The sequence below is a fragment of the Cherax quadricarinatus genome, chromosome 37, assembly GCF_038502225.1.
Source record: "Cherax quadricarinatus isolate ZL_2023a chromosome 37, ASM3850222v1, whole genome shotgun sequence".
Classification (NCBI taxonomy): Eukaryota; Metazoa; Arthropoda; class Malacostraca; order Decapoda; family Parastacidae; genus Cherax; species Cherax quadricarinatus.
In genome coordinates this window covers 6,381,711-6,406,824 of record NC_091328.1, presented here as the reverse complement: position 1 = coordinate 6,406,824, position 25,114 = coordinate 6,381,711, and the positions used below count along the sequence as shown (strand labels likewise).

The 25,114-nt window shown below is 41.5% G+C and overlaps 1 protein-coding gene across 2 annotated transcripts; it reads right to left on the bottom strand.

The window, feature by feature from the left end:
- Window positions 1-2,199: 2,199 nt before the first annotated feature.
- LOC128701728 (C-C chemokine receptor type 8) lies at window positions 2,200-24,718 on the bottom strand. Of its 2 annotated transcripts, none has more exons than XM_053795614.2 (6): window positions 24,692-24,718; window positions 10,795-10,943; window positions 10,060-10,315; window positions 9,057-9,156; window positions 8,813-8,950; window positions 2,200-2,927 (listed from the first exon to the last, which is right to left on the bottom strand). In XM_053795614.2, exons 2-6 carry the CDS (start codon window positions 10,937-10,939, stop codon window positions 2,454-2,456), a joined length of 1,113 nt encoding a protein of 370 aa, XP_053651589.2. In that variant the 5' UTR covers window positions 10,940-10,943; window positions 24,692-24,718; the 3' UTR covers window positions 2,200-2,453. The 2 variants fall into 2 exon arrangements, with proteins under 2 accessions (XP_053651589.2, XP_069947941.1); XM_070091840.1 differs by lacking the exon at window positions 24,692-24,718 and adding an exon at window positions 17,588-17,644.
- Window positions 24,719-25,114: the final 396 nt, after the last annotated feature.

The window sequence follows — 25,114 nt, the reverse complement described above, 5'->3', positions numbered from 1 at the left end:
GTAGACACTATGATGAGTCACGAGCTGCCGTAGACGCTGAACTTTGCTGGCTTAGGGGCTAAGCCAACTGGGTTCCCACGTGGTTAAGCCCGGTAGAACTTCTTGGAGGAACTCTACTTCTTGTAGCTGAGAAGGGCGTAGGGACGCTGTAGGAGGCAGGAGAATGGTGCTGGAGAGTGTTGAAGGGCTGTAGAGAGGGTGATGAGGTGAACACGTGACTGCTAAGGCTGGAGATGACGCCGTGATGCCTATGTCCAGATTTTGTGGGAAAAATCTAGGACGAAGATCTATCTCGGGTCCCGTCAAGACGCTGGGAGTAGCAGATAACTCTTTAGGCTAGCAGGTGCGTTGGATGACGACGGATGATGTTGACTGGTGTCGACCGATCCCCTCCACCCTGAAAAGGCTCACAATGCCGCTGACTCCGCTGTCACCACTGTTATTGCTGTTCTTACTGTTGAACAGCGGTTTAGTGCCGATGAAGGTAGCGTAGGTAGCAATGATACGGCCGTGGACTAGATTGGCTTTAATCGGGTAGGAGTGAGTACACAACGGGCAGTGTGAGGAAGTGACCGCAAGCCAGTCCGTGGAGGGGGGAGAACTTGTGTACGGCAGGTCGGTCCAGGCGGGAGTGAGAGAGGGTGGACTGTGTGTCCCACCGACCTAGGTAGGCCTACAGAGGGCAGCACTGAATGCCGCGAAATATGAACTAGTCAGAGCAGACGGCTAGGCTGTGTGCTCTGCCAGTACAGGCTGTCTACACTTACCTGTGTTTGGCTTCTGAAACAAGCATTCCACAATGTCAAGTTTCCTCAACCTATCCTCAGCTCTTGCCAAACCAGTGCTCTTCTGTATATTACAATCTCAAATATTGAATTTATCCGCTTTTAAACATACAGATCAGTATATATATATATATATATATATATATATATATATATATATATATATATATATATATATATATATATATATATATATATATATATATAATGGGGTCCACCTCTGGTGTAAATTGTGGGAGCCACAGCCTCGGAGAAGTGGATAAAAAAGCTTCAAGGAAAAATATTTGGATTTCTTCCTGAAGCCGTTTGAATATTCCACTTCCCCTACCACCCCATCTTTTCATATTTATTTTTTTTACTAATAGGAATATATATATAATATATATATATATATATATATATATATATATATATATATATATTATATATATATATATATATATATATATATATATATATATATATATATATATATATTATATATATATATATATATATATATATATATATATATATATATATATATATATATATATATATATATAATTCCAAGCGCTTTCGTGACTACTCACATTGTCAAGGAACTATAGTTCCTTGACAATGTGAGTAGTCATGAAAGCGCTTGGAATTTCACTATTCTTTCAGAGTGGTTGTTTCGCATATTCTGAAATCACCTGTTTCCGGTGATCTTATTGCATGCATATATATAGATATATATATATATATATATATATATATCTATATATATATATATATATATATATATATATATATATATATATATGTATGTATATATATAACTCATATTAAACTGTTAATGAAAATGTTTCAGTAGTGAGGGCTGAGGAAGGTGAGGCAAGTAAGAAGGTTTCTTGGGGCTTCCCACATCGCTACATTTCTCAACTTGCAGGGGTCGTCCACAGTGCGTTCCATTATTCATCTTCTAACACAGAATTCGCTTAATTAATATTAAAATTGAACTCAACGCAGTTTTTTAATCCTCGAGAATTTAGTCAATTACATGAAGAAACTTCGAAGGAAAAGACCTGGATTCCGGTGAATGGCTTATCAAATGAATTGGATCTAACCTCATGGCCATTTATCGGATCATACCTAATTGTCTCCCATTCTCCAGGCTCTGTATAATCCCTACGCGGTTCGAGCTTTCCTCTGAATATAATAAATTATCGTTTTCTCGTGTTTCCTCGTGTATATGTGGGTTGTCATTCATCTAAATGATTAAGTCCCATGTCAGAAGAGGCATTTGTGTTTCCTGACAAATACCACGAGTAGTATGGCTTGTGTTGGGTTGACTGTCGTGCCACGATATACAAGTATACAATGTTAGAACTGGTTAGCTGTTAATGTAAGTTTTAAAGAGACATAGATAGGATTAATACAATGTAAACATTACTTATATCTGACGCAACTTTATTTACTCGTTTTCCTAAAAGAATTTCTTTACTTACTAGTCGTCAAAACCATCTTTGGCAGTAAGAACAGGCACTCTTGCAAACTCAGTGACCAATGTAAAAAAGCACTAATTAATGGAATTCTTACTACATTCAAAATACAGCATAACAGCAGCAATACTGAGACGAGTATTTCTTTCTCAGCTTATAAATATCAAATCACCATATGGAATCTTTGGTACAGCTGGTTGCTAGTTCACAGACGATGATGGTGATCTGTGACCGAGGACTTCTGCTCGGGGGTTTCTGTGACCGTGGACTTCTTGCCGGAGGGCACCGTGATCGAGGGCTTCAGATCGAATACTGTGACTGAGGACTTCTGGTCAGTGGTTTCTGTGACTGAGGACGAATGGATGTTGGAGGTGGGTGAGGTCCATGGGCAGCACTGTGTCATCCAGGTCACACCCGCACCTACCCGCTCAACCACACGATGGCGAAAACTTTGGTTAAAACCCACGAACACTATGGGATCCACAATGAAGTGAGTGTAAAATAACATGTGAAAAATTACATGTAAAGTAAACGAAGGATCTTCCAGGAGATGAAAAACTGAGTGAGGGAAGCTGAGGAACAGGTTACTGATGCAGACAGCCAACATGGAGCGTGTAGCTTCAACCCTGTGCACGCTAGAAGTGTGATTACTGGCCAGACGACACTGGTTGCGACGCATCTGCAACCCAAAAATAGTCTTTAGAAATTGCAACAACCCCAGCGACAGTCAGGAACTGTAGCTACCCCGGTGAAAGTCATTAGAGACTACAACACCCCAGTGACAGTCATTAGGAACTGCAGCCTAAATGACAGTCATTAGGAACTGCAATAAACCCAGTCATTAGGAACTGCAATAAACCCAAAGACAGTTATTAGGAACTGTAACAACCCCAGTGAAAGCCATTAGAGACTGCAACAACCCAGTGACAGCTATTAGGAACTGCAGCAACCCTAATGACAGTCGTTAAGAACTGCAACAACACCCGTGACTGTCATTAGGAACTGAAACAACCCCAGCGACAGTCATTAGGAACTGCAACATCTCAAGTGAGAGTCATTAGGAACTGCAGCAACCCGTGACAGTCATTAGGAACTGCAACAACCCCAGTGACAGTCATTAGGAACTGCAACAACCCCAGTGACAGTCATTAGGAACTGCAACAACCTCAGTGACAGTCATTAGGAACTGCAACAACCCCAGTGACAGTCATTAGGAACTGCAACAACCCCAGTGACAGTCATTAGGAACTGCAACAACCTCAGTGACAGTCATTAGGAACTGCAACAACTCCAGTGAAAGTCATTAGGAACTGCAACAACCCCTGTGACAGTCATTAGGAACTGCAACACCCCCCGTGACAGTCATTAGGAACTGCAACAACTCCAGTGACAGTCATTAGGAACTGCAACAACCCCAGTGACAGTTATTAGGAACTGCAACAACCCTAGTGACAGTCATTAGGAACTGCAACAACTCCAGTGACAGTCATTAGGAACTGCAACAACCCCTGTGACAGTTAGGAGCTGCAGCAACCCCAGTGACAGTCATTAGGAACTGTAACAACTCCAGTGACAGTCATTAGGAACTGCAGCAACCCCAGTGACAGTCATTAGGAACTGCAACAACCCCAGTGACAGTCATTAGGAACTGCAACACCCCCCGTGACAGTCATTAGGAACTGCAACAACTCCAGTGACAGTCATTAGGAACTGTAACAACTCCAGTGACAGTCATTAGGAACTGCAGCAACCCCAGTGACAGTCATTAGGAACTGCAACACCCCCCATGACAGTCATTAGGAACTGTAACAACTCCAGTGACAGTCATTAGGAACTGCAGCAACCCCAGTGACAGTCATTAGGAACTGCAACAACCCCTGTGACAGTCATTAGGAACTGCAACACCCCCCGTGACAGTCATTAGGAATTGCAACAACTCCAGTGACAGTCATTAGGAACTGCAACAACCCCTGTGATAGTCATTAGGAACTGCAACAACTCCAGTGACAGTCATTAGGAACTGTAACAACTCCAGTGACAGTCATTAGGAACTGCAACAACCCCAGTGACAGTCATTAGGAACTGCAACAACTCCAGTGACAGTCATTAGGAACTGCAACAACCCCAGTGACAGTCACTAGGAACAGTAACAACCCCACTGACAGTCACTAGGAACAGTAACAACCCCACTGACAGTCATTAGGAACTGCAACAACCCCACTGACAGTCATTAGGAACTGTAACAACCCCAGTGACAGTCATTAGGAACTGCAACAACCCTAGTGACAGTCATTAGGAACTGCAACAACCCCAGTGACAGTCACTAGGAACAGTAACAACCCCACTGACAGTCATTAGGAACTGCAACAACCCCACTGACAGTCATTAGGAACTGTAACAACTCCAGTGACAGTCATTAGGAACTGCAACAACCCCACTGACAGTCATTAGGAACTGCAACAACCCCAGTGACAGTCACTAGGAACAGTAACAACATACGAAGCAAGAAATTTTTATTCAGTTTTAGTAAATTAAAAAAGGGTTAAATCTCAATATGTAAATGTTAGGTTTCTTGTATCTCCTAAATTTAAAAGATTTAATGTTAAATCGCCAGCTTGAATATTTGCTAATTGAAAGAACATTTGGGTGTAGACTCTTGTATACTCATTTTTATAGTTTATTAAATTAATGAAATCGTTTGTAAGATTATTAATTTTTTACATTAACATTAATTAATGAAAAAATATACATTATCTTTAAACGTATAAGAGAAAATTTAAAAAAGGACTAATATATATATATATATATATATATATATATATATATATATATATATATATATATATATATATATATATATATATATATATACAGAGAGAGAGAGAGAGAGAGAGAGAATATATATATAATATATATATATATTATATATATATATATATATATATATATATATATTATATATATATATATATATATTATATATATATATATATATATATATATATATATATATATATATATATAATATATATATATTATATATATATTCTCTCTCTCTCTCTCTCTCTCTCTCTCTCTGTATATATATATATATATATATATATATATATATATATATATATATATATATATATATATATATATATATATATATAATATATATATATTTACATATATATATTTACATATGCAATAAGATCACAGTAAACAGGTGATTTTAGAATATGCAAAACAACCACTCTGAAAGAATAGAGAAATTCCAAGCGCTTTCGTGACTACTCACATTATCAAGGAACTATGAAAGCAAAGCATCCAAGGAAGGTATATAAGGGGTCTGGCCAACACCTCACTATCAGATCCCACAACGGTTAAACACCTTACGCGCGCCGGCCCAACTGGACAGGTCCTTTGCACAACCCACCAACAAACTATTCTACCCAAGAAAATTTTTAAAATTATTATTTGTCCAGTGTATTATTAAATTCTTCCCAAATTCTATTAATTATAAATGGATCTAATTTATATAAACGAAAGGAAATATTCATATTATTGTCAAAACTGCTTTTTATGAAACAAGATTCAATTATATTCCTGTCGACCATGGACTTTCTTGATACTACTTTCTCAACTTTTTGAAAATCAATTGGATGGTTAAAATCTCTTACATGAATAAATAGAGCATTGGAATCTTGTCCAGTTCTAATGCTATATTTATGTTGTTTTAATCTTGGGTCGAGATTTTTAACAGTTTGACCGTAATAAACTTTATCGCAAATTTTACAAGGAATCTTAAAGACACATCCATCAGCATTTTGTGGGGAATTCTTTATCAAAAGTTTTTTTACTTGGAAAATTAAATAGCTTAGCCCATTCTATAAACTTTACTGTTGAGTTTGAAGAAAATAACTCATTGCCTTTTCTAGATGTTTTAATTATTAAGGGTAATAATGAATTCAAATTTAAAATTTACAGAAAACCTACAAATAACTGTTCCTATGTCCACTATTATTCTTCGCGTCAAGATAGAGTCAAACTGTCTGTTTTCTCATCAATGTTTTTGAGAGCTTTACGAATTTGTAGTCCTGAGTTCATTGATGAGGAAATATCCAAAATTTATGAAATAGGTAATGATTTAAAATACCCAAGAAATGTAATTGATAAATCTTTTAAAGTTGCTAGAAATACTTTTTACAACCCAGAAAGGGACAACCAGCCTTATTCAACTAAAAATATGTTGGTTCTCCCTTACCATGAAAACTTGGTTGATATGCCTTCTCTTCTTAAGACTTTTAATATTGATAAATTAGACACATGTGCAACTCTTGGGTATCTTTATTGAGGAAACGTTTCGCCACACAGTGGCTTCATCAGTCCATACAAAGGAGAATCTTGAATAACAGGAGGAGAATGAGGTAATCAGTCCCTCAACCTTGAGTCAATGTGGTCAGTCCATCAATCTTGAATAGAATACGGCATACGTGCGGAGAAGGAGCTTATAAACCGTTGGTAGGAGAGGTGCAGCAGTCATAGGTGGTGTCACATTTGTTCAATGTGGAAGTAGGTCGTGCCCAAGAATTAGGCAAGCGAAGAATTCCCAAGTATTAAGATCCCAAGAAGTTGCAGTGTCTGACAGGTTTGTAGATGAATGGTTGTAAAGTAAAAGGACACAAGTGCAACTAATGTGACATTTTATTGTCGCAACGTTTCGCTCTCCAGGAGCTTTATCAAGCCAATGGCTTGATAAAGCTCCTGGAGAGCGAAACGTTGCGACAATAAAATGTCACATTAGTTGCACTTGTGTCCTTTTACTTTACATATTGTCGGTAATTCTACCAACTTTATTAGAGATGAATGGTTCAGAGAACCGACATGTTGATAAATTAGACACATGTGCAACTCTTGTCGGTTCTCTGAACCATTCATCTACAAACCTGTCAGACACTGCAACTTCTTGGGATCTTAATACTTGGGAATTCTTCGCTTGCCTAATTCTTGGGCACGACCTACTTCCACATTGAACAAATGTGACACCACCTATGACTGCTGCACCTCTCCTACCAACGGTTTATAAGCTCCTTCTCCGCACGTATGCCGTATTCTATTCAAGATTGATGGACTGACCACATCGACTCAAGGTTGAGGGACTGATTACCTCATTCTCCTCCTGTTCTTCAAGATTCTCCTTTGTATGGACTGATGAAGCCACTGTGTGGCGAAACGTTTCCTCAATAAAGATACCCAAGAGTTGCACATGTGTCTAATTTATCAACATGTCGGTTCTCTGAACCATTCATCTACAAACCTGTCAGACACTGCAACTTCTTGGGATCTTAATACTTGGGAATTCTTCGCTTGCCTAATTCTTGGGCACGGCCTACTTCCACATTGAACAAATGTGACACCACCTATGACTGAACATTAAAATAGTATAAAATACCGACAGGTTGTTAGGTAAGACACATATGCAACAGTTAGGTATCTTTATTTCGAAACGTTTCGCCTACACAGTAGAGAGATTTTAACCATCCAATTGATTTTCAAAAAGTTGAGAAAGTAGTATCAAGCAAGTCCATGGTCGACAGGAATATAATTGAATCTTGTTTCATAAAAAGCAGTTTTGACAATAATATGAATATTTCCTTTGGTTTATATAAATTAGATCCATTTATAATTAATAGAATTTGGGAAGAATTTAATAATACACTGGACAAATAATAATTTTAAAAATTTTCTTGGGTAGAATAGTTTGTTGGTGGGTTGTGCAAAGGACCTGTCCAGTTGGGCCGGCGCGCGTCAGGTGTTTAACCGTTTTGGGATCTGATAGTGAGGTGTTGGCCAGACCCCTTATATACCTTCCTTAGATGCTTTACTTTCATAGTTCCTTGATAATGTGAGTAGTCACGAAAGCGCTTGGAATTTCTCTATTCTTTCAGAGTGGTTGTTTTGCATATATTTACACACACACACACACACACATATATCTAAATAAATATATATATATACATATAATGTAAATATATATATATATATATATATATATATATATATATATTTACATTATATATATATATATATATTTATTTAGATATATATATATTTACATTATATATATATATATATATATATATATATATATATATATAGAGAGAGAGAGAGAGAGAGAGAGAGAGAGAGAATATATATATATATATATATATATATATATATATATATATATATATATATATATATATATATATATATATATATTATATAATATATATATAATATATTATATAATATACATATATAATATGTATATAATATATATATATATATATATATATATATATATATATATATATATATATAGAGAGAGAGAGAGAGAGAGAGAGAGAGAGAGAGAGAGAGGAAACTAATATTTCTGGGAGGAGTGCTGTACCCTTAAGAGGTACAGCACCAGGGAAATGAGGCAAATAGGTTTGATCGAAGGAAGGAAAGCACAGCTCCAGCTTCTTAGATCAAGAACCCCTCACCGTCGTGAAGGAACTTCTCTTTTGGGGGGGGATCCGAGTGTGTACTTACAGCTAAGATTATCAGGGCGTAGCAGGTGACGGTGACCAGGACGGGCACCATTGTACTAAGGAGGAAGTAGAGCACATTGATGCCCCTCCACACCTGGCGATCTATCTGGTAGCCTAGCAGTTTGGGCATCGTCACGCCCTGAAAACGAGAGAAAGATTTTGTATAACATCTATGATATAATGTGTATAATGTGAAGAAAGGAAGTCACAATATGCTGTATTAACACTTCATATATAAGACTTACCAGTGTTGTGAGGACGGCGAAGAAACCGATGGAAACCACCACAGCCACGGCTACTCGCAGCCTTAGAATGTGTACTTGGGGCGACCACAGTGCCTTCATTCTGGTGACACATGCCGTACACATGTAATGAATTTAACGAATTTTTGTTCATGTAACGCTAAAATGCACAGCAAATATTGTCCTATTTGAAGTCATGTTTATACGTATTTTTTTAGATTTTATTTAAAACATTGCATAAATACAAGGAGAAATAAAATCATAAAATGGTACTATGATAGTGGATATGAAAAAAAAAAAAAAAAAATTCGACACCATGCCCAGCCCTTCTAGGGTAGGGTAAGTGCGTGAGCCCGAGCTTGCAGCTGACAAGCCTGTCATTCCCAGTAACCCCCTTGGGGCGGGGATGGCAGCCCAGAGAGGCCTAGTTTCTAGGCCTGGGGACAGTTGGTTCCAAAAATGAGGGGGTACTTGTTCCTCCTCCCATGGGAAACTTAGCTCTCAGACATTCCCATGACAGGGAGCCAAGGCCGGGCCACCACTTGGAAAAGGCCCGGGCCGGGAGAATACCGGCGAATCTTTAATAATAATAATAAATAAAAGAAAATCAATATTACAACCCTTACCCATAGCCCACAACAAGCTTTCAAAACCCGGTTTTACACAAAGTGTTAACATTGCTGACGCTTCTCCCCCCTCCCCCCCACACTCCGAAAAAATATATCCACGTTCACCACCTGAAGAATCACAACATTGATTTAGTAACATATCTTGAATTCGTCAGTAATAAGTATTTACAAGCACTGATGACATAGGAACACCAAACTCACAACATACAAATGACATATTATTAACAAAAGTGTAAACATTTCATCCCTAAACACATGTACACCTCTACCAGGCAGAGAAAAATACACCTGCAAGTGATAAATATCATTAATAACGTACCACTATGAAGTACAAGCTCTACGTATTCTGATACGAGTAAACCTTGCTACTGTCTTACCTGAAGAAGGACACTGCAGCAATAGCTAGCAGCTCCATTTGAGCCAGAGTGCTATACACGATTCCCAGAACATACTTGAGAGAGCTGTTGAAACTGACTACGTCGCATGTGAGGATGGCTGTAATGATGTGTGCAACAAGAGGTCTCGTCACCAGACACAGCAACAGGAGGGGCAAGAACACAGTGTACAGCAGTAACTTCACTGCTGGTTTTGTTTTGTTACATGTCACCACGCACCATAGTGCCACACTGTTACCTGCAAGAGGGTCATACACGTTCGAGAGCATTGATTTAGGTTTGAAAAAAAATTGCTTCTCACTAAGGTGAGAGGAGACAACTATCAGTGGAATAATGACAGCAATGAAAACAAGATAACAGAATGCAATTATTTTTAAGAGGCCCTCGCCAGCTAATTTCCTTTAACCTTCCTCTCTCACATTTACACTTCCCATGCTAAAAATCCAATAGATACAGAAAGTTTTCCAAGTTTTGGGCAAAAGGTATTCGTGTACTTAATGACGTTAATTAAAAAAATGACTTCACTGTCTCCTATGTCTTCACCAATACCCCTCGTAGTAGAAGCACAAGGGACGAGATATGAGTTATTGACTGGCGTGCGGGAAGAAACACTTCATATAAGCAGAACTAACTGCACCCATATTTTTTTATATATAAAACGGAACATATAACAAAATTCGCTAATTAAGACGTCGACATATATTGTCCAGAACATACCGAGGGACCCGAGGACGAAGACGACGTAGCAGTGCACAATAGCAGCCAGCAGGAGGTTAGGGGAGGTAAGACGGTAATAAGGTGGTATCTCACCAGTTTCAGTACAGTTCGGGCAAGCTTCACTGCAGTTCGCCGTCACATTCATCTTCCTGTGTAATCAATACATTTGTATTAATCTGTCGACATACTACAGAAAATGTATTTAAATGTTTGAGTAAGGTCGTAGAAAATAAACACGAAAAGCTTCGAGTTGTATTTTTCGATCTCCAACTGAGCCTCTTATATTAGCCTCCTCATATTGCACTTTTGATACTCACTGCTTGTATAACTACTACATCATGAAAACTGTAAACTACAGAAGCATGAGGATCTCTTGCTCTGCATAATCTCACTATGCAGCATATGGTACTTACTGTACCAAGTTAATCTTATCTCGTGGTAATTCAGCACTCAGGCATTCGTCTCTCGACCACTGGGAAGAGAGGATGCTTCTTGAGTCTCCCTACACGCCACCTGGTGGTGACTGCTTGACTTAGGCACCAACATGGCAGATCGTATCAACAGGAGATTGAATACTGTTTGTATTGAATTAGTTCGAGGAACGTTAAGCAGTGCGACAATGCATGTACTGTTATCGGCCATAATTAGGGACGTCTACGGGATACCGAACGATGAATTGTACGGTGTCGCCCTTAATGGAATGACAAGGGTTTTTGTGAAGTTTACAAGAGCCGGCTTTTACACCAGGATTGTGGATGAATTTCAGGAAAGGAGGATGAGTGTGAACTCAACAGTAGAGGTGTGTCTACATGATGTCTCAAAATATTACACGTGGGTAAAGGTACGTAATGTACCCTTCGAGGCAACGTCCTATGGCATTCAGGAAGCCTTCAGTAATTATGGAACTGTTCATACGGCTAGTATGGGGGTGTGGAGGGATGGGCCATTTGAAGGGCTGCCCGAGGGGTCCTGCACCCTGAAGATGTCATTGAGGCGGCCAATACCCTCGTATGTTACGCTGACAGGCTATAGGACACAGGTATTTGTCCACTATGTGGGGCAGAGGAAAACTTGCCGATTATGTGATTCTTACGAGCATATGGCAGCACAGTGTCCTCGAAGGCAAGCCCCTAGGATGGCGTTATCATGGATGGTGGAACAGCAACCGTGCAACGTGGATGTGGAGTTGGGAGTTGCAGATGGACAGAAGACGAATCTCTGGAGTGAGGAGGTGGACAAGGTGGAAGAGGTGATGGGGACGTGTGTTACCCTCCCGGAGGTGACAGGGGAGAGGCCCCCATCGCCTGAGGGAAGGGTGGACGTGGAAGAGTCTACCCAGGAGAGGATGTTGGAAGCAGTGCTGCAGGAGTTCTTGGACGAGCCGGAGGCTGGGGAGGATGGACCCGAGAAGTTAAGTGAGGTGCAGCTGACGGATGAGCAGCATGGACAGGTGGAGGGTTCGAGGAATGACAGAGAGGACAGGGAAGTGGTGGTGGAAGTCCATCAGGAGGACTCGCAGGAGGTAGATATGTGTGTGAGTGAGAGCTCACGCAAAAGGACTGCGGGTGCCTTGGACCTCGATGAGGTTTTAACACCTGGGCAGAGACCTGGGAAGAAGTCATGGGTAGCTGTGGGGGAGAAGGCAAGCAGGGGAGGGGGTGTACCGGGGAAGCTCAGAGGTGGAGGGCAAGGAGGGGTTGGTGGACAGGTTAGGAAAAATGATAAAAATGGTACAGGTACCATGAAAGGTGAATTGAGTAAGACACAGCAGCATAGGGGTAAGCCACCTTTTCTGTGAAGTTCAAGTGTGTCACAATAAATGTAAATGGTCTTAAATATGAGGTAAAAAGGGTTTGGTTAGAATGGTTTTTATGAAGGTTTGATGTAGATGTATGTTTTTTGCAGGAGCATAACCATAGGTTAGGGTGTGAATTGCGTTTGCGGGGTTATAACCTATTTGTCAGAAATGCTTTGCAATTAAAAGGAGGGGTGGCAGTGGCTGTAAAGGAGACCAGCCCATTGCGTGTCATGGGTTGGGAGGAGGGGGGAGGGGGGAGGGTCGTAAGGGTAGATGGGCACTGGGGGGTGGGGAGAGTATGTTTCATTGGTGTTTATATGCCGGCATGCAACAATGTTAGAGTGAAAGTTGATTTTGTTCGTGATGTTTTGATGTATTATTTGAGGGGTTTACCTTCCATAACTGTACTTGGGGGTGATTGGAACTGTGTGATTAGGTATGGGGATGTCTCACCAAGGGGGGCAGGATGTGTCTTGGGTGCTCTAAGGGATGTGTTAAGGGATGTAGGAGTTGTAGATGTGGTGGGGAGGGGGGAGTATGGGGTGGAGCACATGTTCATTCGTGGGAATTATGAGGCGAGGTTAGATAGGATATATGTGATGCAGGGGATTGGTGTGGAGAAAGTGAGGGCTTTTGATGTCGGTTTTTGGGATCACAGGGCGGTGATAGCTGATCTGCGGGTGGATGGTATAGTACACATATATGCTGGGTATTGGAAATTGAATGTGAGGCTTCTGCAGGATGGGGATGAAGGCTCTTCCTTTGAGGAATGGTGGAGACATTTCTGGGATGGTAGGGATGGTGAGATGGATTTGCTTGACTGGTGGGAGATGCGGGCTAAGGCAGGAATCGCAGAGTTCTTCAGGATACGTGGAAGGGAACAGGCACGGTGGAGATATGGTTCGCAAAACTACCTGGAGGGACAGCTGAATGCTGTTTATGAAGGGGGGGTAGGGAAGGTATGCGAGGGGATGTGGTTGGTTTAAGGAGTAGGATTGAAGAGTTACATAATGAAAGGTTTAACGTGATTAGAGTTAGGGCAGGGTTAGAGGAGGTGTTAAAGGGTGATCGACCATCAGGTTATGTCCTGAGAAAATTTAGGGAAAGGCAGATGGTGACTACCATAGCACATCTAGTGGTCGCTGATGGGGGGGGGGTTATGTGGTGGGTCAAGGTCTTACCGATACGGATGACATTAGCGTTTATGCTGATTATTGGTTTAGGGAGAAATGGAGGAGGAACACGGAAGTTGCCAGTGAGGAGGTATTTGGTGTTATGCAGAATACTATTGTATTGGGACAACAGGAACAGGAAATGCTGGAGGGTAGTATTAGTGAGGAGGAGGTGGGGGAGGCGGTTTACGGGATGAGTCAGGGTAAGACGCCGGGCATTGATGGAATACCGAATGATTTTTATAGAGTTTATTGGGAATGCATTAGGTATTGGTTAGTGGAGGTCTTGAATCATATGTGGAGCAGTGGGAGGATGGGGAAGTCACAGAAAACAGGGATCGTTGTGTTGGTGCCGAAGAAGAAGGAAGGGAAAGTACTGAGTGATTATAGAGCGATATCCTTAATGTGTGCAGATTATAAAATTTATGCAAAAATTCTGGGCAATAGACTGAAGAAGGTTCTAGGATCAGTGATACATGGGGGACAGTTTGGCATCCCGGGAAGAAGTATGAGGGACGGGCATAGTCACATAAGGGATTTTATTGAGAGCTGCACCGGAGGGGGAATACTCGGTTTAGATTGGGCTAATGCGTATGATTGTGTGAATAGGGATTTCTTAAAAGTTTGTTTGGAAAAGTTGGGTTTGGGGGGGAGGGTGGTGAGATGGGTGCAAACCTTGTATGAGGGAGCAGTTATTAGGGTACAGGTTAATGGTAAGTTGGGGGACCCAGTACTGATGGAGAGAGGTTTGAGGCAGGGCTGTCCACTCTCTCAGTTATTGTTTGCCTGCGTACAGAATCCATTTTATGGGCTAGTGGATGAGGTGATGAATGGACAGGAGATAAGGGGGGGTGGGCGGGGGGGTATTGTTGGGTATGTAGATGATACTACAGTGCTGGTAATGCATGAGGAAATTCTAAGGAAAGTTGGTGGAGTCATTCAGATATTTGGGGACGCTACGGGTATGAGAGTTAATTTAATGAAGTCGAGACTATGAGAGGTGGGGGATTGGATAGGAGGGAGCTTGGGGGAGGGGTTGGGATGGTCAGTAGTGGACAGAATTAGGGTTTGTGGAGTATGGTACATGGCGGAAGTGCAGGATAGTAGGAAGATAAATTCGGAATTAGTTACGAGCAGGGTTTTGGGTAGGCTTGGAGGCTTAAGGGCTAGGGACGTAACATTACAGCAGAGAGTTTTAGTGGTCAACTCTCTGGTTTACAGTAAGGTGTGGGGAGTGGCTGAGGTGTTCCCTTTAAGAGCACAGGATATTGCAGAAATCCAGAGGAAGGTTCTAAGGTATGTGTGGGGGTTTGGGAGGGCATGGTTGTGCAAGGACGTGGTGATGACGGATGTGAGACATGGGGGTCTTGGCCTGATGGCATTGGGTCATAGAGTAATGGCTTTATATATTAAACAAAGATATATCCGGACTGGGGGGAACCGGGGAGTCAGGGTAGGTAGGGTAATGGAGGATGCACGAAGATGGTGGTGTGGAAGGGATTTGAGGTATTGTGAAGACATGTTGAGGGTTTTATTGAATGTAGAACAGGTGTCCAAGTTAAAGGTCAAACGGATGGTGGGTGCTGTGGTGGGTACGCGTGTCTTACAAGGGCTTGCTGTATATCCAACATATGACTGGATGAGCATATGGAGGAAGTTTGGCTTGCTTAGAATACCAGCGAGGGTACGGGAGTTAGTATATAATTTTCTAATGGGAATTTTGGCCTCTAGGGATGTGTTGTGTAAAATGGGTCTTGTAAGAGAGGAGTCATGCTTGCACTGTGGGGACACCGAAACGGCTTTTCATGTGGTATTTTTTTGTCCCTCTTTGGAGGGGGTGAGGTTATGGATGGTGAGCGTTATCAGACTTTTTTTGGGGGGGGGGGGGGACAGGGCCAGTCCTAAGGGCTTTAATGTTGGATGTAACTGGGGTGCTGGGTGATGTGGGTAGGGCTTTAATGTATGTCATGACGGATTATTTACATGTATCTTGGGGGATGAGGGAGGTTCGGGGAGAGTTGAGAATAAAAGCGTTAGCAGCGAGATTTTATAGAACGATGTGTAGGAATAGGCAAGTTTATGGGGGGCGGTGGGTAATTAGCTTTTCGGAGGGTTGCCGGAATCTCACTGTGGGGGGCCTCCTTCTCATAAACCCAGGGGGTTTAGGCTCCTTTGTTGTGTGGATGGTGGGAGGGCTATGAATGGAGTGGGAAGGAGATGCATGATGAATTTGGAAACCTATGGTTATGTTCACTGCATACAGGATAATCTTTAAACCATGATAACTAAATCTTAGGATCTCGGGTTTAGAGCAGAATGATCTTAATTTTGCACCCAAGTTTAACTTGATCGTTGTTCAACTTATGTTAGTGAGGTGCTGCGACCCTGCATAGTTGCTTTGTGGTAGAAAATTTTCTGCTTTTCGGTATAAAAGTTAGTGGTTGGTTAACAACAGGAATCCGGTGTTAACTACAGTTTTGGGTTGCATTTAACCCAGGTACATTTCATTGCTGTCAACAAAATTTGAATTGTTGCTTAGGTTAGCTGTGTTTATTCATGAATCCATGATCTTCGTAGTGTCAGGCTTCGTTAATTTTATTATCACATAAATGGCATCTTTCTCTAGTGTACCTAACCATGTATATGTGTGGGTTGTAATGACATATGAATATTATGATGAATTGTGAGGTATTGGTTAGGAGTGGGCAATTTTATTGTGCAATGCCCTTAATGGGGATTGAGTAAGATTAGTCAACCGGTTTTTTTCTTTAGTGTTATTGCGGAAAAAATAAGGACGGAACACGTATGAACCTGTATGTCAATATTTTAATTATATGACTATTGTATGTGCATGATGAATTTTTATTCCCATGATAATGTTCAGTATTATATCATTGTATTCTGTACTGGTAATGGTATTGATCTCCTACGTGGGACCCAAGGCCATGTACACGTGCTGACATATTAATGTATATTGTTTTTGATGGACGCACAGTATAAGCCTGTGTAACCCTGTAATTACGATAGGTGGTGAGAGATAAAAGGAAAAAGGGGGGGGGGGTAGCATGCGCCTGCACAAATTAAGTGCGGTGAGTCTCTCGGCAATGAGATTATAATTATATGAAAGATTAGGAGCTAATTAATTAATTTTTAGTTTATCTTTTAGACTGTTTATAAAAAAAAAGTTTTGTAGAGGTTTTTTTGTTAGTGATGCGGATGTTGTAGCACTTATATATGTCTTCATATTTTGTGATCTGAGTCACTCGTGTATGATATACAAGTATATTGTATACTGAGGGGTTATAAATACAAAATACAAAAATTCGGGAATGAATAGCTACAGAATGCTTTGGTACAATATAAATTGAGAGGCCAAAGCATTAGTGCACATAGAAAGTTTTGTATATACAGTCATATGAGTTAAGGGCACGTAAGTAGGGTAGGATAGTAGTAATTTTTGATGTATGGTATTTGTTAATTATAAGGAATTTTTGTTTTCTTTGTAAATGTTTCATGTTTTGTGAACACGTCAATTGTGTGATATACATGTCTACTGTATCCTGTGTTTTTAAATAAAATATATAAAAAAAAAATCTCACTACGCAGCATATGGTACTTACTGTACCAAGTTAATCTTACCTCGTGGTAATTCAGCACTCAGGTTAAACACAGGATTTCAGAACAAATACAAATTAACAGAGACCTGTATGTTGCACAAAAATATTTTCGACACATTTAATTCACGAAGAGTTCAGTAACTTGATTATTGATGTAGCAGGAGAGAATCTTACTGGTATTAACTATAATCACGTAATACACTCACCGCAGTACCAACGGCTGTTGTGGCTCCCGTGAGACTAGCCCAGCTTAACTTAATACAGCGGGATTTATAGTTTCCTATGTTTTACGCTGCCTTTTATTCGTAAAAAAATATACAGAATGCGTCAGTTTCAATTGATTTTAGATTTTTTTGAATGATATAGATTCTGCTGCTAAAACTTAACGAATTTATTCTTTATATATTTTTCATAGCCTGAACAGTAAGGATTTAGTTAATGTAGCTACGAGTCAGTTATCACGCCTTCACCAGGCTTCCTGTCCTCATGAAGGAATTACGTCTCCTGAGCTGTATGACCCTTGTGGGTTTAGCGTTTAGTTATTATAAATCACGTCTCCTGTAAGACCCTCAAGTGCTGGGTGGCACTGGTGCCACTGTGACCTGACATGTTGCTCTCCTGACCTCTCCAGGTACTTACTACCCTGTCTTATAATAATTAGTGTTTTTGGCACAACAATTAAGATTTTTTACATAACCAATACTTAAAATATTATCCTTAAGATTGACGTTCTTTCCACACAGCATTTCGTCTCTCGACCTCCGGGGAGAGAGGACGCACGCCTAGTAGCTACACCTGCCCTCTGGTGGTGACCTTTAGCAACTAGAAGACAAAATGGCGTACCGAGTGGGACAACGGATTAACACTGTTTGTATACAGCTGGTACGTGGCACGCTTACTGGAGCAACAATGCATACATTGCTACCTGCTATCATCAGGGACGCCTATGGTGTCCCCAACGAGGAAGTATATGGTGTTGCCTTGAATGGGATGACCAGAGTATTCCTAAAACTGAATCGTACCGGCGTCTACGACAGACTTGTTGAAGAGTATCAGGAGAGGAAGGTGACGGTGAACTCGGCAGTGGACGTCGTTATGCATGACGTATCCAGGTACTATACGTGGGTGAAGGTCAGGAATGTCCCTTTCGAGGCGACGGCGTATAGTATACAGGAGGTATTCAACAACTACGGTAAAGTCCATTCGGCAACGATGGGAGTATGGACAGAAGGGCCATATAAGGGACGACCTGAGGGCTCTTATACCCTCAAAATGACGTTGGCTAGGCCTATACCATCCTACGTCATGTTGGTGGAGTCCAGGACGCAGGTTTTTGTACACTATGCCGGCCAGAGAAAGACCTGTCGACTTTGTGGCTCATATGATCATATGGCAGCTCACTGTCCTAGAAGGCAGCCTACCAGGGCTCCTGGTACGTTGGCAGTGGAGCAGAGACCATGTGAGTTGATGCCTGAGTTGGGAGAGGTGGAACCAGTGACGAGTGGTCGATGGAGTGAAGAGGTAGAACGGGAAGTATCGACGGTCGGTACCTGTGTTACCATCCCAGAGGTGACAGGGGAGGGGCCCCCATCGCCTGAGGGACGGGTGGACGTGGAAGAGTCTACCCAGGAGAAGTTGCTGGATGCGGTGCTGAAGGAGTTCTTCGACGAGACGGTGGCCGGGGAGGATGGTCCTGAGAAGTCAAGTGAGATACAGCTGATGGTTGAGCAGCAGGAACAGGTGAAGGGTTCGAGGAATGCCAGAGAGGACATGGAAGTGGTGGTGGAAGTCCATCAGGAGGATGTGCAGGAAGTAGATTTGTGTGTGAGTGAGAGCTCACGAAAAAGGACTGCGGGTGCTTTTGACCTCGAGGAGGTTTTAACACCTGGGCAGAGACCCGGGAAGAAGTCATGGGTTGTTGTAGGGTAAAAGGTTGGCTGGGGAGGGGGTGTCCCGGGGAATATCAGTGGGGTGGGGCAAGGAGGGGCTGGAGGCCAGGTTAGAAAAAAGGATAAAAATGGTACAGGTACTGAGAAAGGTGAAGTGAGTAAGATACAGCGGCATAGGGGTAAGCCCCCTCTTCTAGCAAATTCAAGTGTGTCACAATAAATGTCAATGGGCTTAAATCTGAGGTAAAAAGGGTTTGGTTAGAGTGGTTTTTACGAAGGTTTGATGTGGATGTATGTTTTTTGCAGGAGCATAACCATAGGTTAGGGAGTGAATTGAGTTTGAGGGGTTATAAAATGTTTGTCAGTAATGCTTTGCAATTAAAAGGAGGGGTAGCAGTAGCTGTAAAGGAGACCAGCCCATTGCGTGTCATGGGTTGGGAGGAGGGGGGAGGGGGGGAGGGTTGTAAGGGTAGATGGGCACTGGGGGGTGAGGAGAGTATGTTTCATTGGTGTATATATGCCAGCATGTAACAATGTTAGAGTTAAAGTTGATTTTGTACGTGATGTTTTGATGTATTATTTGCGGGGTTTACCTTCCATAACTGTAATTGGAGGTGATTGGAACTGTGTGATTAGGTATGGGGATGTGTCGCCGAGGGGGGCAGGATGTGTTTTGGGTGCACTACGGGATGTGTTGAGGGATGTAGGTGTTGTAGATGTGGTGGGCAGGGGGGAGTATGGGGTGGAGCACACGTTTATTCGTGGGAATTATGGGGCGAGGTTAGATAGGATATATGTGATGCAGGGGATTGGTGTGGAGAGAGTGAGGGCTTTTGATGTCGGTTTTTCGGATCATAGGGCGGTGATAGCTGATCTGCGGGTGGATGGTATAGTTCGCATATATGCTGGGTATTGGAAATTGAATGTGAGGCTTCTGCAGGAGGGGGATGAAGGCTCATCCTTTGAGGAATGGTGGAGACATTGCTGGGAGGGTAGGGATGGTGGGATGGATTTGCTTGACTGGTGGGAGATGCGAGCAAAGACAGCAATAGCAGAGTTTTTTAGGATACGTGGAAAGGAACAGGCAAGGTGGAGATATGGTTTGCAAAACTACCTGGAGGGACAGCTGAATGCTGTTTATGACGGGGGGGGGGAAGGGAAGATGTGCGAGGTGAGGTGGATGGCTTAAGGAGTAGGATTGAAGGATTACATAATGAAAGGTTTAACGCGATTAGAGTTAGGGCAGGATTAGAGGAGGTGTTAAAGGGTGATCGACCATCAGGTTATGTCCTAAGAAAATTTAGGGAAAGGCAGATGGTGACTACCATAGCGCATCTAGTGGTCGCTGATGGGGGGGGGGGGGGTTATGTGGTGGGTCAAGGTCTTACTGATACAGATGATATTAGTGGTTATGCTGATTATTGGTTTAGGAAGAAATGGAGGAGGAACAAGGAAGTTGTCAGTGAGGAGGTATTTGGGGTTATGCAGAATACTATTGTATTGGGACAAGAGGAACAGGAAATGCTGGAGGGTAGTATTAGTGAGGAGGAGGTGGGGGAGGCGGTTTACGGGATGAGTCAGGGTAAGACGCCGGGCATTGATGGAATACCGAATGATTTTTATAGAGTTTATTGGGAATGCATTAGGTATGGGTTAGTGGAAGTCTTGAATCATATGTGGAGCAGTGGGAGGATGGGGAAGACCCAGAAAACAGGGATCGTTGTGTTGGTGCCGAAGAAGAAGGATGGGAAAGTATTGAATGATTATAGAGCAATATCCTTAATGTGTGCAGATTATAAAATTTATGCTAAAATTCTGGGCAATAGACTGAAGAAGGTTCTAGGATCAGTGGTACATGGGGGACAGTTTGGCATTCCGGGAAGAAGTATGAGGGACGGGCATAGTCAAATAAGGGATTTTATTGAGGACTGCACCGGAGGGGGAATACTTGGATTAGATTGGGCTAATGCGTATGATTGTGTGAATAGGGATTTCTTAAAAGTTTGTTTGGAACAGCTGGGTTTGGGGGAGAAGGTGGTGAGATGGGTGCAAACCTTGTATGAGGGAGCAGTTATTAGGGTACAGGTTAATGGTAAGTTGGGGGACCCAGTACTGATGGAGAGAGGTTTGAGGCAGGGCTGTCCACTCTCTCAGTTATTGTTTGCCTGCGTACAGAATCCATTTTATGGGCTGGTGGATGAGGTGATGATTGAACATGGGATTAGGGGGGGTGGGAGGGGGGGGATTGTGGGGTACGTAGATGATACTACCGTGCTGGTAAGGCATGAGGAAGATCTAAGGAAAGTTGGTGGAATCATTCAGATTTTTGGGGACGCCACGGGTATGAGAGTTAATTTAATGAAGTCGAGACTATTAGAGGTGGGGGGATTGGGTGGGAGGGGGCTTGGGGGAGGGGTTGGGATGGTCAGTAGTGGACAGAATTAAGGTTTGTGGAATATGGTACATGGCGGAAGTGCAGGAAAGTAGGAAGATAAATTCGGAATTAGTTACGAGCAGGGTTTTGGGTAGGCTAGGAGGCTTAAGGGCTAGGGATGTAACATTACAGCAGAGAGTTTTAGTGGTCAACTCTCTGGTTTACAGTAAGGTGTGGGGAGTGGCTGAGGTGTTCCCTTTAAGAGCAGAGGATATTGCAGAAATCCAGAGGAAGGTTCTAAGGTATGTGTGGGGGTTTGGGAGGGCATGGTTGAGCAAGGACGTGGTGATGACGGAGGGGAGACGTGGGGGTCTTGGCCTGATGTCATTGGGTCATAGAGTAATGGCTTTATATATTAAACAAAGATATATTCGGTCTGGGGGGAATAGAGGAGTCAGGGTAGGTAGGGTAATGGAGGATGCACGAAGATGGTGGTGTGGAAGGGATTTGAGGTATTGTGAGGATATGTTGAGGGTTTTATTACATGTTAAACAGGTGTCCACGTTAAAGGTCAAACGAATGGTGGGTGCTGTGGTAGGCAAGGGTGTCTTACAGGGACTTGCTGTATATCCAACATATGACTGGATAAGTATATGGAGGAAGTTTGGGTTGCTTAGAATACCAGCGAGGGTACGAGAGTTAGTATATCGTTTTCTGATGGGAATATTGGCCTCTAGGGATGTGTTATATAAAATGGGTCTTGTGAGAGAGGACTCATGCTTGCATTGTGGGGACATCGAAACGGCCTTTCATGCGGTATATTTTTGTCCCTCTTTGGAGGGGGTGAGGTTATGGATGGTGAGAGTTATCAGATTTTTGGGGGGGGGCAATGGCCATTCCTACGGGCCTTAATGTTGGATGTAACTGGGGTGCCGGGTGATGTGGGTAGAGCCTTAATGTATGTTATGACGGATTATTTACATGTATCTTGGGGGATGAGGGAGGTTAGGGGAGAGTTGAGGATAAAAGCGTTAGCAGCGAGATTTTATAGAACTATGTGTAGGAATAGGCAAGTCTATGGTGGGAGGTGGGTAGTTAGCTTTTCGGAGGGTTACCGGAATCTCACCGTGGGGGGCCTTCTCCTCATGAACCCAGGGGGCGGGCAAAGGGTTGGTCTCCTACCGGGGGATGCATGAGGGTGGGTTGGTTTAGGCTTTTTTGTAGTGTGGATGGTGGGAGGGTTATGAATAGAGTGGAAGGGTGATGAATGAGGATTTGGAATCTATGGTTATGTTCACTGCATACAGGATAACCTTAAAAACCATGATGACTAAACCTTGGGATCTCGGGTTTAGAGCAGAATGATGTTACGATAAGCACACAAGTTAACTTGATCGTTGTATAACTTATGTTTGTGAAGTGCTGTCACCCTGCACAGTTGCTTTGTGGGAAAAATTTTCTGCTATGTTTTATATATGAAATCATGATCTTTGGTTTAGTCAATTTTATAATCACATATAATGACACCTTTTTCTATGTACCTAATCATGTTATGTAATGATATATGAATTATAATGGATAGTGAGGCATTATGTTAGGAGTGGGCAATTTTATTGTGTGATGCCCTTAATGGGGTTTCTATGAGATTGTAAACTGGTTTTGTTCAATGGTGTTATTGGGGAAAAAACAAGGATGGAACATGTACGAACTCGTATGTCAATATTTTTAATTATGACTACTGTATGTGCATGAGGAATTTTTATTCCCATGATAATGCTCAGTATAATAACATTGATAATAGGGAAAAGGGGGGGGGGGTAGTATGTGCCGGCACGAAGTAAGTGCGGCGAGTCTTTAGACAATGAGAATTATAATTATATGCTAATTATTTGTTTATATATTATCTTTTAGACTGTTTATATATAAAAAAAAAAAATCAGCAATGATGTACTAGTGTTTCAAATAGGGAGATAAGGTTTTTTATGTCCTGTAACTAGACAGTTTTGATACCTTATGTTAGGATTTTGTTAGTTGTATGGGTTGTACTTGCGTATATAATGTTATGTCTTTTACTTGAGGGTGTTTCCTGCCCAGTGTTTATGTGAGGAGTTTCATTGTGAGATGTATCAATGTAATGTTTATTGTAGGCTTAGGTTTGCATAATGTTAAAATTAATGTTCTGTATAATTTTAATTTTTTGTATGTTAAATAATATTTAATGTGCACTTTGTGCAAGGGGTCTAATTGTACAGAGTTGTGGGGGATTTATGTGGACACAGACATAAAATTTTTGAGTTTTTGGTTTTTGCTAATTTTTTTTTTGTTCGATGCTGGAGCTCTCTCGCTCTTTATTATGTTAAGAGATTCCTGCTATTTGCGGGAAGTATTAATGTGGTATGTCTTTGCAATTTTATTGTAGGGTTAGGTTAGCCTTTGTTCAATTATTGTAATGTATAATTTTATCCTTCGTATGCTGCATCATATCATCTGTGTACTTTGTGCAAGGAGGTTTTACTGTACTGTATAATAGGCATGATTTGTAGGTTTAGAATTTGTTGATGTTTTTTCTGAGCAGGTGTTATCCTGTTCGTTTCATTGTTCGGTGATGGTATATTCTTTAATACAATATGAATGTAACACTTGTGGTATGCTATGGGGTTAATGGTAGGTCATTGTATTTTCAAACGGTTAATAATTGTGTTCTTTTATTTATTTATATCTTGTACTGTGTCCTTTTAAATAAAATATAAAAAAAAAAAATTGTGTGATATACATGTCTACTGTATCCTGTGTTTTTAAATAAAATATAAAAAAAAATCTCACTACGCAGCATATGGTACTTACTGTACCAAGTTAATCTTACCTCGTGGTAATTCAGCACTCAAGTTAAACACAGGATTTCAGAACAAATACAAATTAACAGAGACCTGTATGTTGCACAAAAATATGTTCGACTCATTTAATTCACGAAGAGTTCAGTAACTTGATTATTGATGTAGCAGGAGAGAATCTTACTGGCATTAACTATAATCACGAAATGCACTCACCGCAGTACCAACAGCTGTTGTGGCTCCCGTGAGACTAGCCCAGCTTAACTTAATACAGCGGGATTTATAGTTTCCTATGTTTTACGCTGCCTTTTATTCGTAAAAAAAATATACAGAATGCGTCAGTTTCAATTGATTTTAGATTTTTTTGAATGATATAGATTCTGCTGCTAAAACTTAACGAATTTATTCTTTATATATTTTTCATAGCCTGAACAGTAAGGATTTAGTTAATGTAGCTACGAGTCAGTTATCACGCCTTCACCAGGCTTCCTGTCCTCATGAAGGAATTACGTCTCCTGAGCTGTATGACCCTTGTGGGTTTAGCGTTTAGTTATTATAAATTACGTCTCCTGTAAGACCCTCAAGTGCTGGGTGGCACTGGTGCCACTGTGACCTGACATGTTGCTCTCCTGACCTCTC